This window comes from Schistocerca serialis, chromosome 1 (genome assembly GCF_023864345.2).
Source record: "Schistocerca serialis cubense isolate TAMUIC-IGC-003099 chromosome 1, iqSchSeri2.2, whole genome shotgun sequence".
Classification (NCBI taxonomy): domain Eukaryota; kingdom Metazoa; phylum Arthropoda; class Insecta; order Orthoptera; family Acrididae; genus Schistocerca; species Schistocerca serialis.
Genome location: NC_064638.1, coordinates 32,316,255 through 32,332,576, shown reverse-complemented (window position 1 = coordinate 32,332,576; position 16,322 = coordinate 32,316,255). Strand labels below are relative to the sequence as shown.

At 40.8% G+C, this 16,322-nt stretch overlaps 1 protein-coding gene across 1 annotated transcript in view; it reads right to left on the bottom strand.

Annotated features, from left to right (window-relative positions):
* Window positions 1-16,068, bottom strand: part of LOC126410703 (solute carrier family 35 member G1-like) — a 205,300-nt gene extending 189,232 nt beyond the window's left edge. The window contains exon 1 of the mRNA XM_050083373.1: window positions 15,940-16,068. Within this exon, the coding sequence (XP_049939330.1) occupies window positions 15,940-15,989 (50 nt within the window). The 5' untranslated portion in view covers window positions 15,990-16,068. The remainder of the gene's footprint in view (window positions 1-15,939) is intronic.
* Window positions 16,069-16,322: the final 254 nt, after the last annotated feature.

The window sequence follows — 16,322 nt, the reverse complement described above, 5'->3', positions numbered from 1 at the left end:
GCGGGGAATATATTATCTCTTCCCTTGACCTTTTGCTAGTTCGATTGGTGTCCAAGAGTTTTGTTTTCTTACTATTATTACTATTCATTTTTGCCCTGATGTGTTTCCACTTAAATGTTACATGAGCATTCAATGTTTTCTTGTTTACTCTATTTTTCTCTTCCCGAAACGTATTCATTCTTTGACTGTATTCTTTCTTTCTTTGTTCCATCCGTATTATCCCTGTTTCCTTCCTTTCTTTCACTTCAAATGTCTCTAAGTGTTCTAATATCAGATGTGAGTAGTTGCGGAATGCTACCCGTTGTTTTGCATACGTTACAGTGGTTCACAGAATTAACTGTTACTGTCTGTTCAATATTGCTGTTAAAAATACCGTTCTTTCTTTTAGTTTTCATCCTTTTCGTCCCTTCTGTGAATGAAAACTTAGGTTCAACGAGTACCTTTTCTCGTGCATGCCTGCTGCCTAGAAATTTGCTGCACTATTCGTCGGAAGATAATTATTCGCCAGTTCTTACTTTTCTGTATTTTAAGCGTAAGTTAATGTTCCTCTGTTAACTGTCACGTATGATACAGGAAGATATTGCCGTATTTAGTATGGGAGAAACATGTCAGGATGATGGTCTAGTGTTTCATTGCGTCAGTTGTATCAGGGAGGCTGGTAAAGTATCAGATGAGGCCCTCCCGTTGAGTTGCAGGTTATGCAGTCGAGACAAGAGAATCGTGGAACAAGGAAGAAAGATTTGTGCTTTCAGCCAGTATTAAAAATGGCGTGTTTTGAATGAGAGAGGTTGAAGGGGGAAGACAAAATGAGAATTTGCGAAAGGTAGCAGGTAACAAGCAACGGAAGAAACCTTCAGAAATCACATTTCAAATTCCGATTAGTATTCAGTTTGATTTGTTAGCTGAAGAAGGAGAACAAGAGGCTCGACCATCTGTTCAGCAAAGTAGGTTGCAACAGATTCGTAGGAACGACCTTGAGGAGGTTGGTAGAAAAGTCAAGTAGAAAGAAAAGACTCCTGCTGCTAGGTAGCAGTCATGGGAGAGGTGTAGACCAAACATTACAGTAAAAGTTAAGCGTGGACTACCAGGTCACAAGCATCGTGAAACCTCCCGCCAAGCTCAGCTTGATGGTGATAGCGAAGAGTGGGGCAGTGTGCAGAGATTTCACTGTAGTAGCCCAGGTACTTATAGTAGGAGGAAAAGGAACCAACCTGGCTAGCAGCCTAGAATACGGCGCTAACGGTGATCCGGAGGAAGTAGGAGCAGCAACAGCACACTGTAGTGTGCGCCATGGGGTTTGTCGAAGTTTCGCAGTGACACGAACAGGTCTGGGTTAACACAGCTGTGCACAATTTGGAGGGAAGGTAAACCTGCAATCCGAGAATTACATGTTCCAACACATAGCGTTTTGATATGTAAAGAATTACGAGCTTTTTGTTCTAGGTTTGAGGCTAAAATAATATTCAAATTTTCGTCTATTCGACTATCTGACATCCCTTAAAGCATCAATTCGTTCGGTAACTAAAGTTAATAAGGATTCGACAAAAGCAAAAATTGACGTAACAAAGACATCAGACAGGGACACATTCAGAAGCAAAACTGATAGACATTTATTCCAGAGGTATAACAAAAGCGTACCGACCAAAGTGGACTGACGAACGAAAGAACGCCTTCGGGGAGAAAATGGAGAAATATTTGGAAAATAAGAAGAAGTATAAGAAAGACTAAATATAACCTGCTTATCGTTCTCCAATGGCGACATTCGCTAATAATAATAATAAATGGCTCTATGGTCAATATGATCAAATGACAAATAAACAAATAAATATTTAAGTTTGTTTATCAAATAACTTTTTCAGATGCCAGTGACAATAATCTTTTAGCTCTTGTACGATGCGTTTCGCGAAATGATTCCCATTTTCCAGCACGTTTTTCGGATATTATTCCATTTATTTGTGATGTTTCCGGTGTGCTCACATATTTTCAAAGGGTTCAAATGGCTCTGAGCACTATGGGACTCAACATCTGAGGTCATCAGCCCCCTAGACTCAGAACTGCTTAAACCTAACTAACCTAAGGACATCACACACATCCATGCCCGAGGCAGGATTCGAAGCTGCGACCGTTGCAGCAGCGCGTTTCCGAACTGAAGCGCCTAGAACAGCTCGGCCACAGCGGAAGGCTCACATATTTTCTATTGTCTTTACTATAATATGTAAATAAGCACGATTTTTAATTAACGATCGTGTTTTATAAACTTTTACTTAACGGTTTTCTTATAGTCCACTTTTGCAGAAACCCACACAAATTACGTACCATGCATAACTTACTGAGTTCGGTACACGCTGAAACAACAAACGTACAAAAACAAAACAGTCTCAAAGATAGTTTTACAGATAGTTCGCGTAGATAACACTACAGATCGTCCGCAGATTGTGATATACTCGTGGGCTATCCTACGAGGGCGTGCTGAAAAGTAATGCCCCCGAATTTTTTATATGAAAACTCTTGAAGCTTTTTAAGTAAAACAAACTTTAACATACTACATCTTTATTCTTCATGTCTACAGATTTAGTTGTCAACGTAGTTACCCTGGCAACGAACACATTTCAAAATGGTTCAAATGGCTCTGAGCACTATGGGACTTAACATCTATGATCATCAGTCCCCTAGAAATTAGAACTACTTAAACCTAACTAACGTAAGAACATCACACAACACCCACGAGGCAGAGAAAATCCCTAACCCGCCGGGAATCGAACCCGGGAACCCAGGCGCGGGAAGCGAGAACGCTTCCGCACGACCACGAGCTGCGGACGAACACATTTCTCCCAACGAGAGACCAGGTTGTTGATAGCATCGCTGAAGAATGTCTGACTTCGTTGATGGGGCCACAACGTCACCGCTGCTCGCACCACTTCACCACTATCAAAGAGAAGTCCTCGAGGTTGTTCTTTAAATTTTGGGAACAGATGAAAATCGGATGGGGCCAAGTCTCGACTGTATGATGTCAGTGAGACCGTGTCGTCGGGTTGTTGCAGATGTCTCAGCGCTCGTCTGCGGCCTGGCACCGTCTCCACGTGCAGACACGAACTCGAAACTCGAAACTCGACTACAGCACGCTGCTTGTCACGCACCGACGCAGTTAACACTACCCGCCGCCACGTTCCACGCTACAGTTCGGAGCTCACTAGCGGCAGAGGGGTGCAACTTGCGTCAGCGGAGCGGGAAAGTCGACCGAGTAGAGGCATGTGACACCTTCACCGAAATTGAGAACAGAATAAAAAAATTGAAGACACTACAATCAAAGCATCTGAAGAAATTCACTAAATTATTTTCCAGTTAGTCATTTAATATTTTTTCTTTATATCTTTTGTCATGCCTACCTCCAGTTCTTCCAAACGATCCATATATTTAGTCAGTGGAAGTCTTTGACATTTTTCTTTATATTTCCAAATTTCTTCTTTTATTGTATATTTTTATGACTATTTATAATGTTGTTTTTCTGTTGTAAGTGTATACTGTAAAGTTCTCTGTATAACTAATGTGGGAATCTCGGCCTGATTGTTCTCGATAGAAGAGGGAGCATTCCCTGCATGTTCTTTTGTATACTCCGGAATCTGAATATATGTCATGATTACACTTTAAATTATATATTAGTTTGTGTTGTAGTTTATTACGTGTAGAGAATCCAGTATTTGTCTTGTGGTTTCTGAAGATATTTGCATTCTTTTGTGATGTATTGAGAATGTAGCTGTATACACTTCTGTTTACCTCTTCATCTTCTGTAGTGTACTGCGTATCTGCATCTTTCCTTACCTTGCCGGAAACTGATTCAGCCATGAAAACAGTGCGGTCATTGGCAACAGCAATCTATGTTCATTTCCTTTTGCGGGCTGTTTTTTCTCAAATGTATTTTATTTGCCCTCTGCAGCGCTGATGTGCGTGCCGCTTGTTTGGGGAGGATTAAGTTGCAGGGACAGTGGTGCTGATCACCGTGCTTTTCCCTGAAACGCGTCGTGCAATAGATAAGTAGAAAGAAACTCAAGACTGGGAGAAGAAATAGTTATTTTAGAAACAAACTCATTGTCGTAACAGTCGCAGACATTCACCAACCATTAGTAATTAAATAAATAAATATTTGTTTAAATTGTAATACTGATTATGGATTAAGGCTCACAGTCCGTGCATACCTGCTCTGATGCCGTCTTGTTCAACTGACGTAACGCCGCGTTATGTAACGTGCTTTAGAATGGGGCTAGTTACTCACGCCGTGACAGCTAAGAGCTGGTATCAGCAAAAATAAAAAGATCGCCTCTGCAAGCACTACTATTATGTTTTGCTTGCTTGAAAGCTCTCGTTGCTCTACAGAAACACAACAGCCTCGGCCCTTTGCTTGGTACTCTTAGTACTAAAGGACAACATATCACCTAACACACAGATTTTCCGCTATGTTAATTTTCAAGATTCCAAGTACATTCAGTTTTTTTTTTTTCGAGTCTTCGTCGCTTCCGGAAGAAGCCGAATTTTGCGCCTGCCTCCGTGTTTGATACCCTGTACTGATGCAACAGATCTGGAGCCATTTGTATGGCACTGCGCGAGGGATCTTCAAAAGCATTTATTTCACAGTTATTCGAGGCAGTGGGGCGCGTTTTAGTAGGTATTTTTGTAGCGATTTTACCTCGACTTACTCATGAACGATTTTTGTCATTCTGGTTGTATTTTTTCATCGAGCGCCACATTTTGGGATAAATGGGAAATTTTCCAACCTTTTTATACTGATCATCGTCACACGCGTTTGACACCCACTGTTGGATAAAGTCATCAAATTGACTCTTGCACGCATTACGATTTACAGCAAAATGAGTCCTTGCTGATAGTGCGTATATATTTTCTAATGTCGTCTACCGACGTTCAATTATTTGGTCATCTCGGTCTTTTCTTATCCGCAGGAAGCCTGCAGAGAACTTCCTGTATCACACCACCTTTTTCCAATTCACAATCTAGTATCATTTGGAGATTTAGAGATAGCCGCATGAAGCTAACGACAGTTTGTAACACTTTCACTTCCCCGTAATAAAGCTTAGTTCACAAGGTTTCGGGCGACTAGGCTTGTAGGTAGCATCCCGTTTTCGTCCACGTGTCGAATTGGTGGAGTCGAAAACCGCGGTTTCGTTTCGCGTCGCTGCAATACAATGTTTCAAAAACTGGTTCAAATGGTTCCGAGCACTATGGGACTTAACAGCTATGGTCATCAGTCCCCTAGAACTTAGAAATAATTAAACCTAACGAACCTAAGGACAGCACACAACACCCAGTCAATACAATGTTTGCTGCCACCATTAATGTCATAGAAGTAACAATACAATATTCCATGCTTTCTATTTAAGACGATATTAAAATGGAGGGGTTAGGTCCGTTTTTAGTCGATAGAAACTACTGCAAGTTAATCTTTTGAATGTGCGACTCTTGTCCTTTCTTTCCACATTTGCAGTTAAATTATAGGGAATTGGTTCCGCCTTTTTGCAAACACTGTTTTTTGTTTGTTACCCTCAACACTTCTGTGTCATCATCAGTGAGTTTTTGTTTATTGAAAACTGTTAAAAGTGAAAGTATTTTAGTTTATAACTGATTCAACAAAGTGAGGACTAAAAAAAGTTTTTGTTCGTTTTGCTTCTTACATTAAAGGTACTTTACAGAAAAGGCAACACAAACAGCTAAAGGAACTTACACACATACACACACACACACACACACACACACACACACACACACACACACACACACAGAGAGAGAGAGAGAGAGAGAGAGAGAGAGAGAGAGAGAGAGAGAGAGACTCACACAGAAAGAGAGAGAAAAAGTAAAAAAAATCAAATTCGGTGCCAAACTCTCTCGGGAACAAAAGTAGAGCTCTAATAAACTATGGTCAGGATAAGACGAGATGGCAAACTCTTTATTATTACACCATGCTTCGTGAGCTTTCATTCCAGGTGCCGTCTGCAGATCATCATACAGACGTTTATCGATCACGCGACGACGACTGGGTGGCACCCCAATACGGGCAAGATGTCTCGACACCATCACTGGGGAACGTACCTCGATGCACCATGTGTCGCGGGAACATAAGCGTTGCCGCCGGGCATTGGTAACAGTGCTCCACGGTTTAGATGGCCGTCAACTGGCAACACAAAAGGACATTGCAGCTTGTTACCACACCTGGTTAATTTTTTTTCCCCTGTGGGTTGGTGATAACCACAGTGACTACCATGGGTACAGTCCAGAAGAGGAGGCTGTACTTGTGGTTTATGTATGCTGTCTACTTTCTAGTGAGATAGAGAAATGTCTTCGCTCGCTAACAACATTTTTGCGGCTTTCTTTTGAAGTAGAATTCTTTCATTTGGAACCATTCCTGTTGAACCAACGTCACATCCAGGAACATTTCATTTTTTGATCCCTCGAACGAATTTGTAACGTCATAAAGTAATGTTTTGTCTATTATCTGGCTGTGTTTCTGATTAATCTTTGGAGTGATACGCATATTTAAAGAAATCTTGAAATGCTAGCACAATTTTCGCAATCATAACTGTTGAAATGTGCCGTCTACAATAATTGGTATTGTGGCTTGCTTCATTTTTACTTTAGCTGTTCACAGTTTTCAGCCTTTTTACTACTAGATAATGGAATTCAAGGGTGGTCGCCCTAGCCTTTGGTCTCTGGAACGTTGTCTATGCTTGACTGGATTTCATGCTGAAGAAATAGTCGTTAATATTCACGATAAGATTGTAGAAGCTTAAGCAAATTGTTGCAGAGGTAAGTCCCCATACGAACGGGTTACGTAATGTCTCGACTGAAGACGCTGAGTACCTGCTGGATACCGCTGTTGTTGACTCGAAACTGGATGTCACTGAATCGTACTGGGAAAATTTGAAACATATTCCGAAGGTCGACGGGTCACTGTTGACGAAACTTTGATATACTACGGCTTACCTCAGACGTAGCTATCCGTAAACACAGTGAGTAGGCGAAAATAAAAAACAAAAACAAATGCACCGAAAAAAAACAACCTTTTTGTCTTTGAGAAATGAGATGGTAACCGGTTTCCGGATCTCACAGTCATGGCTGATCAATTACATAAGACTAAAATCAAATGGTTCAAATGGATCTGAGCACTATGCGACTTAACTTCTGAGGTCATCAGTCGCCTAGAACTTAGAACTAATTAAACCTAACTAATCTAAGGACATCACACACATCAATGCCCGAGGCAGGATTCGAACCTGCGACCGTAGCGGTCGCTCGGTTCCAGACTGCAGCGCCTAGAACCGCACGGACACTCCGGCCGGCCAAGAGTAAAATCGTGAGTGGTTGTCATTACGCAACGTCTTGGACTGTTTTAACAGGAGAATGCTAGTGTGCAAATAAGTCCTCTTCCACCAGAACTCTGTGCAGTTTGCCGTACCGAATAGCACCACGTATCTGGAAATGAGCAGAGGTCAATTAAAAAGCGGACGCACAAATTTACAGCCCACTATCGGCAAAAAAGTCTGTTGCAGAATCCAAGAGCATTCCTTGAGAGAACGAATCTTTTCTCAACGTATTTGCACGGATTCGGTACAAACCACTTGCGTGAACACACAAAACCTTTCAAACAGCACATGCAGTTGAACAGACGGATTCTGTAATCATAGATTTAAAGACTGCCTTCTGCTGTGTACTACTTTTCTGACATGTGATTGACTCAAAGAATGTTCAGCGAACATAACGCAGTACTTCATGGTGGACGGTGATTGTCCATTAGAAACGAAATAAGCATTGGGTGTTCCCAAGGAAGCGTGATAGGGCTACTAATGTTATCAATGTATAAATGACTACCCTGTTCCACTCGCAAATGGCCCGTGGGAAGAATGATTGCCAGTAAGTCCCTGTATTAGCTCTAATGTCTCGTCGTGGTCATTCCGCGGGAAGTACTCAATGTGATCAAAAGTATCCGGACACCCCAAAAAACATACGCTATTCATATTAGGTGCATTGTGCTGTCACGTACTGCCAGGTACCCCATATCAGCCACCTCAGTTGTCGTTAGACATCGTGAGAGAGCAGAATGGGGCGCTCCGCGAAACTCACGGACTTCGAACGTGGTCAGGTGATTGTTCAGCTACTGTGAAAAGACGTCCGTACTCTTCACCAACAGCAGCCGTGTAAATAAACAGTTCTCCACCTGAATATGATCGTGTGAAACATCAATACGCTTAGTGGCAAATAAACAAATGACTGACGCCGAAACTGTTTTATTCATATTTATCAACAGTCGCTGTGCTCATAAGGCCGTCTCTTGCAGACGAAATATTCAACAGCGTTTTTCTTGCTTTTAAATATACGAAGGAAAAGTATTCGTTGCATAACGTCAGTGTTACATAACAAAACAGTTTACACACTTCCATCCATTTTATTTTAAAGTCTATTCGACGAAATCCTTCGTAACTAAACATTTAATTCACATCATTATAATTTCTGAGCACCGACTAAAAAATTCCGTAAAATACACGGCAACTGTGGTATGAAGAAGATTGCATAATAATTGTTGTACAGTAATTGTGCAGAATCAAATGAACACCAGCTTGTATCATCAATATATAAAGAAAGTAACGTCAACTGAGGTGAAAGTTTACCCTATCATCGTGGAAGGAAACCACACCGGTAAAGTTTCAAGGCTTCCCAAGGACGCCAGGCCGAGCGTTGTCACATCAGAGAGGCGACCCGGACTGCAACTTTCCGCACAGAGGTTTAACGTTGCGTGCCGTTAAACTATGAAGAATGGTTCAGATAATTACGAAAATGGCAAAAAAAGACTGATTAATTGAATAGCAGGGCACGGACCACAAACTTGAGCAAAACTACTACTCGTGTATTCATTCATTCTCAACTTATGTTGATTCATTACAAATTCTAATTACCATGAGCACGACAAAATAGAAATTGTCAGGACTTTCATTATTAAACACTATCACGAGGAGATCGTAGCATTTCGCCCATGATTTTTATTGTATTTTTACAGAAGATGTAATTATCAGACGGAAACTCCTGTTGATTGTGGTAGTATTGACTGATACATCTGTGCGCCAAACTGTCGTTTATAAGCAGATGATTTTACACTGTTGACGTAAAATGAAAGTCACACACAAAATTGGACAACAGTTTGGACAACAAATATAAACGTTAAGCGTCAGCAATATGAGAGATGAAAGAAAAAAAAACGTGGAAGTTATTCAGAAGGTACCTACAGAAGACTTTTTTTGTGGCACCGCCATACTGGTTTTTAGCGCAATGCAGATACTTAGTGGCTTTCACACTTTTAGGCACCAGCAACCAATTCCAGGAGTGATGATGCATCCAGCGTGGAAGGCTGGAGGGAATTTTTTCTAACAGTGTGTACCAACAAGGAGACAGCGCCTAGTCGTTAATTCCAGTTTCGTCTAGTGCTTGGGCAGAAATGAAAGTGAGACAAAAATCAGAACTCCAGATGGCTCACGGTTTAGAAAAAAAAGAATTTTTGGCGCCGGTCGGGGGAGGAAGAGGCCATTTACGGTTGCGCAGTTACCAGGCAGCCGTTGGCGCAGCTCAAAGAGCACGGAATAGAACTCTCAGGGTCGCGGAGTCAATCACCACGGTGGTACTTTTTTAAATAGAAATTTTTACGTTACTTGTACTGCATATATAACGAAATAACGATCAATATATTCTATTTATTAATATTTCCATGTTGTTGTTATTGTTGTTGTGGTGGTGGTGGTGGTATTCAGTTCAAAGACTGATTTGACGCAGCGCTCCATGCTACACTATCCTGTGTAAGCGTCTTCATCTCCGAGTAACTACTGCAACCTACACCCCTCTGAATCTGCTTATGGTATTCATCTCTTGGTCTCCTCTATGACTTTTTGTCCCACACGCTTCCCTCCAGTGCTAAATTGGTGAGCCCTTGATGCTTCAGGATGTGTCCCACCAACCGTTCCCTTCTTTTGCTGAGGTTGTATCACAAATTGCTCTTCTCTCCACTTCTATTCAGTACCTCCTCATTAGTTACGTGATCTTCCCATCTGGTCTTCAGCTTTCTTCTGTAGCACCACATTTCAAAAGCTTCTATTCTCTTCTTGTCTAAATTGTTTATCGTCCATGTTTCACTTCCATACATGGCTACACTTCATACAAATATTTTCAGAAAGGACTTTTTGACATTTAAATCTACACTCGATGTTTGCAAATTTCTCTTCTCCAGAAACGCTTTTCTTGCCATTGCCAGTCAATATTTCCATAAAAGGCATAAACAGAAAAGGCAAAGCAAAATTTGGAATTGCATGTAAATTTTCAGGAGGAGATTTTAAGGCGTACACGAGAACTTGGTATACGAAATTAGATACTTTTATTATTCTGAAGTGCTGGGGTGATGTTCGTCGTTAGAACAGAGGAAGCAGTGGTTTTATCGGCATCTTCCACATGTTATAAAATCCGCATTTTCTTACAATTATATGACTCTTTTACAGATTTAGTAGAAAAACAAACTTAGTTTGTATTAATGAAACGTTATCTCTCTCATCGTAGAGTTTGGCAGAAAACAACGCCAGATATTGTAGAGGATAGATGGTGATGGAGTGTTTTTTGATGCAGTCTTCTCGCAACGAGATTTTTTTTCCTCTCTCGATGGGCCTATTTTACTTGCAGTGGGAAACTAGTGTTCTGCTGCAGCTGCCGAGGGGGTGAGGAAGGAACTTACGGAATACAAAGTCCCTGATGCTTTAATTACAATCCCTGCTTGGAATCTTATTTGCAGAGACCACGTGGACGCTATACTTACAACCCTTTCTTAGAAATTTATTTTCAATCCAAAATCTTCCTTCCCATTTCTTTTCGTGCCTTTATGAAGCTACTGAAAACCCAATTAACTGAGCATTATTTATGTCTTTTTGCTGTGTAAATAACGTAAAAAGTGAAAATTACAGAAAATGAAAAATTTTTCCATGTAGGGACTTAATTACACAACTCACGGATTACCGTACTGAACTGTTTCCGCTGCTCTAGGTGCTGCCTGGTCAGTATGGAAATATAAGTGGCTCGTACCTCGCCTGACGCGCACCAGAAATGCGCACAGAATGTGAACATACACACACACACACACACACAATCGTTTCATAGGTTGTCAATACCTACAACGTGAACGACAACACACGAACAGCATAAACACGGTGGCAGTGCAGAATGAAAAACAGTTTAAGAAAGTCAACCGTAAATATTGCAGAGCAGGAAATACTGCAGAATGCCAAAAACTGTGAAGTGGAGATGTGACACCTGTCGACGCCGACCACTGCTAGCAAGGTGCGAAGGAGAAGATTGTTTAAAGAAACACCGCAAGTAACTCGCAGGCCAACTTTATAAAGAAATCGCTGTTTTTTTATCTAAAACAATCAAAAAATGTACAAACGTATGTATCCAATTTACAGAATAACCACGGAATATGCTTTGTAAATAAAAGCGAAACGCGTCTGGTGTAATTCTTTTTAATTAGACTGCAGTCAGCTGAAGACGGATAACCTATATTAACAGATGTTAACAGCTTCTGCGGAAGATGGCCACGCAAACAAGCGATTATAAATTGTGTGTATAATCAACACGGTTCGAGAAAGAAGAGATGTATCGAGTTTGTTCCAGTGACCATTTTCCACTGCAAAACTATGTAAATATTCGTGTGTAAACAAGGCGCCTGTTTCATGCGCAAATGTCGGTATTTAATATCCTAGATGCGTTTCGCCTTTCATGTGAACAGCACCTTCGGTGGGCGTCCTGGAATAGTGTGTATTATTGTATCTGCGTAGGACATAAATTTCATAAATCCACGCTTAAAACTGGATACATACTAGCGTCGGAATTGCGATAAGTGTACTGTAAGTGGTTTTACAGCCTCTGATCGCGTGACGAGAACCACAGAGATAGCCATAAAAGGCAAAATGTAATTGTTCATACCGCTTTATCTACATAAAAATTTAGGACCTGAACTGTTTTAAATTTAAATTTTTACCACAACTGAACGTGGTTCCGGAGCAGCCGCTAAAGATGTGTTTCACATCAAACGCAAAATGCGTCGCGGAGATGAAACAACAATATTGCAGTAAGAAATAGGGCTTTTATTTACAAATGAATAGTTACATAACTTCTGCGAAAAACGGCGACTTCATCAAACGTAAAATAAGCCAAATCATAGGTGAAGTAATAGAATTGAGAAGCCACATGACACTCTAGTTACTGAAAGAGTAGGGATTATTTGTACCAAGGCCAAGTATTTCTGACTGTTATGAGAAATTTGGTAGCAAGGAATGGGTTCATTCAGTAAACAAATGTTGATTAAATTTTTTATTAACAATTGCAGTAGTGAAAGTGTGTTGATAAGCAAGCGAATGCGGGTGTATGTCACACAAACTTAACATTTTAATTTAGGCTTAAACACAACTGTTAGGAAGATCAACCAAAATTCACATTCACTACACGTTTACAACGATTATACCTCCATGAATGGACAGATATATTTAAATTCAGTGGAATTATCATTAATGTTGGCAAGTTAATTGTTAAAAGCAACCAGAGGTGAAGGTCGGAGCTCCATGAAAAGGTTGTTTCACACGAGCAACGTTGTGTTGAAAACTGACAACGAATGTTCTCCATAAGAAAGACCAAACGTCTGAAACAAAGAAGTCGTTCAGGTTTTTGAATACTTGAACAAAGAAAAAGCCTAACTGACGTCTAAAGCCAAATAACATCCGAGCTTTTTCTTGTTCATTGTAACCAACTTCTTCACTGCTGAAACAATTTCCAATGAAAACATTTTTCATAAGTTTACGTTCTTATGTAATTGTTTGAACTGTGAAAAAGTCGGCTTACCTGAAGTAAAAAATAAGTTTTGTCATTATTCACAAAGAAACCAGAAGACAAAATACTGCCTTCTAAATACTGTTTGATGTTTCTTTATGTGCAAATTTTCTTGACCGAATAAGCGTTGAGGTTTTGAAATGCCTGGATGACACCTTTCCTATTTTTTCAGCTTCCCGCAATATAAGGAATTTGGCATACGATCTGCGTCGCGCAATGGAACTAGATTTCTTTTCTGTTCGCTGTAATTTTCCCGTAATACGTAAAATGAATACCGTGTGCAGGTGCAGGAGACAGTTACTGACATGTCTACTAAAGCAACAGTTGTGATTGGCACTGTCTCTGTACGCACTTGTTACCCTGTACGTCCCTTTTTCCAACCCGATCTTCTCCACTTCCCAGTGTTCTTAGGTGATACGCTCTCCTTAGATTAGATTGGATTAGATTAATTATTCATTCCACAGACCCATAAAAGAGGTAATACTCCTGGGTGTGGAACATGTCAGATAAACACATTACTAAAATGTAATTAGAAAAACTTGAGTTTCATTAATTATAATGATCCTCACGCAATAAATAGTAAAATTATGTACATGAATTAAATTTAAAATTGTAATATTTACAGGTTTAATACTTACATCTGCTTTCCATACATCCATCATTCACACAGTAGGTAGTTACTTGGCTGTTACAACCAAATATTGTCAAATATTGAAGTATAATAAATTTTCTTTAAAATGGTCTACTGCACTTGTTGAGAAACTGATGGATGGTATAGAAGGAGTCGGCCACCAAAAATTCTTTTAAATTATGTTTAAATTGTGCCTTGTCTGAAACTAAAGTCTTAATGGTTGCTGGTAACTTATTGGAAATATGCGTTGCTGAATACTGGACTCCTTTCTGGGTAAGAGTAAGTGATTTTAAATCTTTATGTATATTGTTCTTATTCCTAGTATTGATACTGTGTACTAAGCAGTTAGTTAGAAAAAGAGATGTACTATTTACAACAAACTTCATTAAGGAGTAAATATACTGAGAAGTTGTGGTTAATATGCCCAATTCTTTGATTAGGTTTTCACATAATGTTCTTAGATTTACACTACTCATTACTCTTATTATATATACTCTTGTGTACTCTAAAAAAATTTTCTCTGTTTGTGGAGTTACTCCAAAATATGATACCATATGACATAATGAAGTGAAAATGAGCAAAATATGCCAGTTTTGTTATATTTATATCTCCTATGTCTGACATCCTTCGCATTGCAAACACAGACCTGTTTAGACACATTAGCAGTTCGTTAGTATGTTGCTCCCAACTGAATTTATTATCAAGTTGTAATCCCAAGAATTTTACACTCTCAGCTTCTCCTATTTCCATGTCATCATATTTTATGCACACACCAGAAGGAAATCTCTTGCAAGTTCTGAACTGCACATAATGGGTCTTTTCAAAGTTTATTGACAGTGAATTGGCTATGAACCACTTATTAATGTCAGCAAAAATTTGATTAGCTTAAAGTTCCTGCGTCCAGAACTCGCTATATCACAAAACACATGCTTTCTTCACCTACAAATTCTTGTCACATCCTCACTGTCATTCTTAATCTTGTCCATTATTGATATTTTAGAACCTGTGACTGTTAACTGAATGTAAATAAAACAGGAACCAGTCACTTTTTTGAATAGTTATTTATTATTCCATGAACCGGTTTTCGTATCTTTTCAGATTCATCTTCGGAAGGTTTTCGGGAAGTTACATCACTATTTGTAGCATAATGCTGGGTGCTTTCCATATAGTCGCAAGCCAACATCTAGCATTATAGTAGAAACAGAAACATCCAGAAAACCGTCTGAAGATGAACCTGAAAAGATTCGAAAACCGGCTTATGGAATGATAAATAACTATTGAAAAAAGTGACTGGTTTCAGTTTTATGTATTTACTGTCAGTATTGTTACTGTTGTCATTATTATTATTATTATTATTATTATTATTATTTCTGTTGTCACTATTAGTGGCAGCAGTTTCAGTAAAACAAGCATAGCCACTATTAACTTCCTTAGTTCATAGTCAGTATAATTTACTGCCACTGCCACTTCAGGCATTCAGATAATTTTAACGGTATTTGTAATATTAAAATTGTTATTTCGCAGGTAACTATGATGTAAAAATTGTACTGTAGATGTAGAACCCTGGTCCAATGGAAGAGAGGTCCTGATGGCCCTAATCAAATCAAGTTACATAAATCAAATGGTTGAAATGGCTCTGAGCACTATGGGACTTAACATCTGAGGTCATTAGTCCCCTAGAACTCAGAACTACTTAAACATAACCACCCTAAGGAAATGACACACATCCATGCCGGATGCAGGATTCGAACCTGCGACATTAGCGGTCGCGCGGTTCCAGACTGAAGCGCCGAGAACCGCTTGGCCGCACCGGCCGGCCGTTAAATAAATAAATAAAATAATTCTTTTTCATGTCTAGGCGTTTCTGCTATATAAGGTATTTAAGTATTCATTGCATCTCTAGGTAGAATGTTTGGCTGTATCTACAATGTCAGTTACATATTCCATTGGAAAACCCCGCGACCGCTTCTGGAGTAAAATAGGGAATTTTTTAACAACTGGAGCGGTTATAGTGATACGTATTATCACTGCTACTTCATTGACGCCGTCACTGTACTCTATTTTTTTTGTGAGAAGAACACTTCCTCAACACCTGTCTTCCTCCGTGCAGTACTGTCAGCATGCACACCATTTTTTGTCGCCGACGCGTAAACAAAGCGAGTAACTGTACAGGAATGATTAGCGAGGTGTACTGCGGCGGACTGACTCGCCTCGAGATTGCGAGAATGAAGTCTGTGCTGCAGAAAGGCAGGAAGCACGGAGGAGTGACCCGCCGAGCGACGACTGTCGCGCCGCGGTCCCCCCTGGGGGGTACGCCCCCGCAGCCCGCAGGCGGCAGATGCCGTCACATGGTGCGCGGTGACAAGAGCGCATCGCGCGCGCGAAGGCAGACGTACCTGGCGGCGGCGGGGGCGGCAGCGCGCCCTTTGTCCGGAAACGGCGGCATGTTCGTCTGTCTAGCAGCGGCGGGCGCACATAGCAGCGTCGGTGCGGCGTGCAGAACGGAGTAGACGGTGTGTCACGTGCGGCGGTCAGCGCGCCTTCTGGCGCGGCCTACGCAGTCCGGCTCTAGCAGCACGCAGCGGGCGCCTCCCCCACCCCGCCCCACCACCTACTCAATTCCGCTCTGGCTGCGGACGCCTCCCTCGCACCTCCGCCTTACATAACGGCTCTAGCCGCCCCCTTACGTAACCAACCACTGTGCCGCCACCGGCAGCCGCGATTCCCAATTGGCGGCCGCGCGGTCCCCCACGTGAGCGGCCGGCGTAGTTTTTCCTCG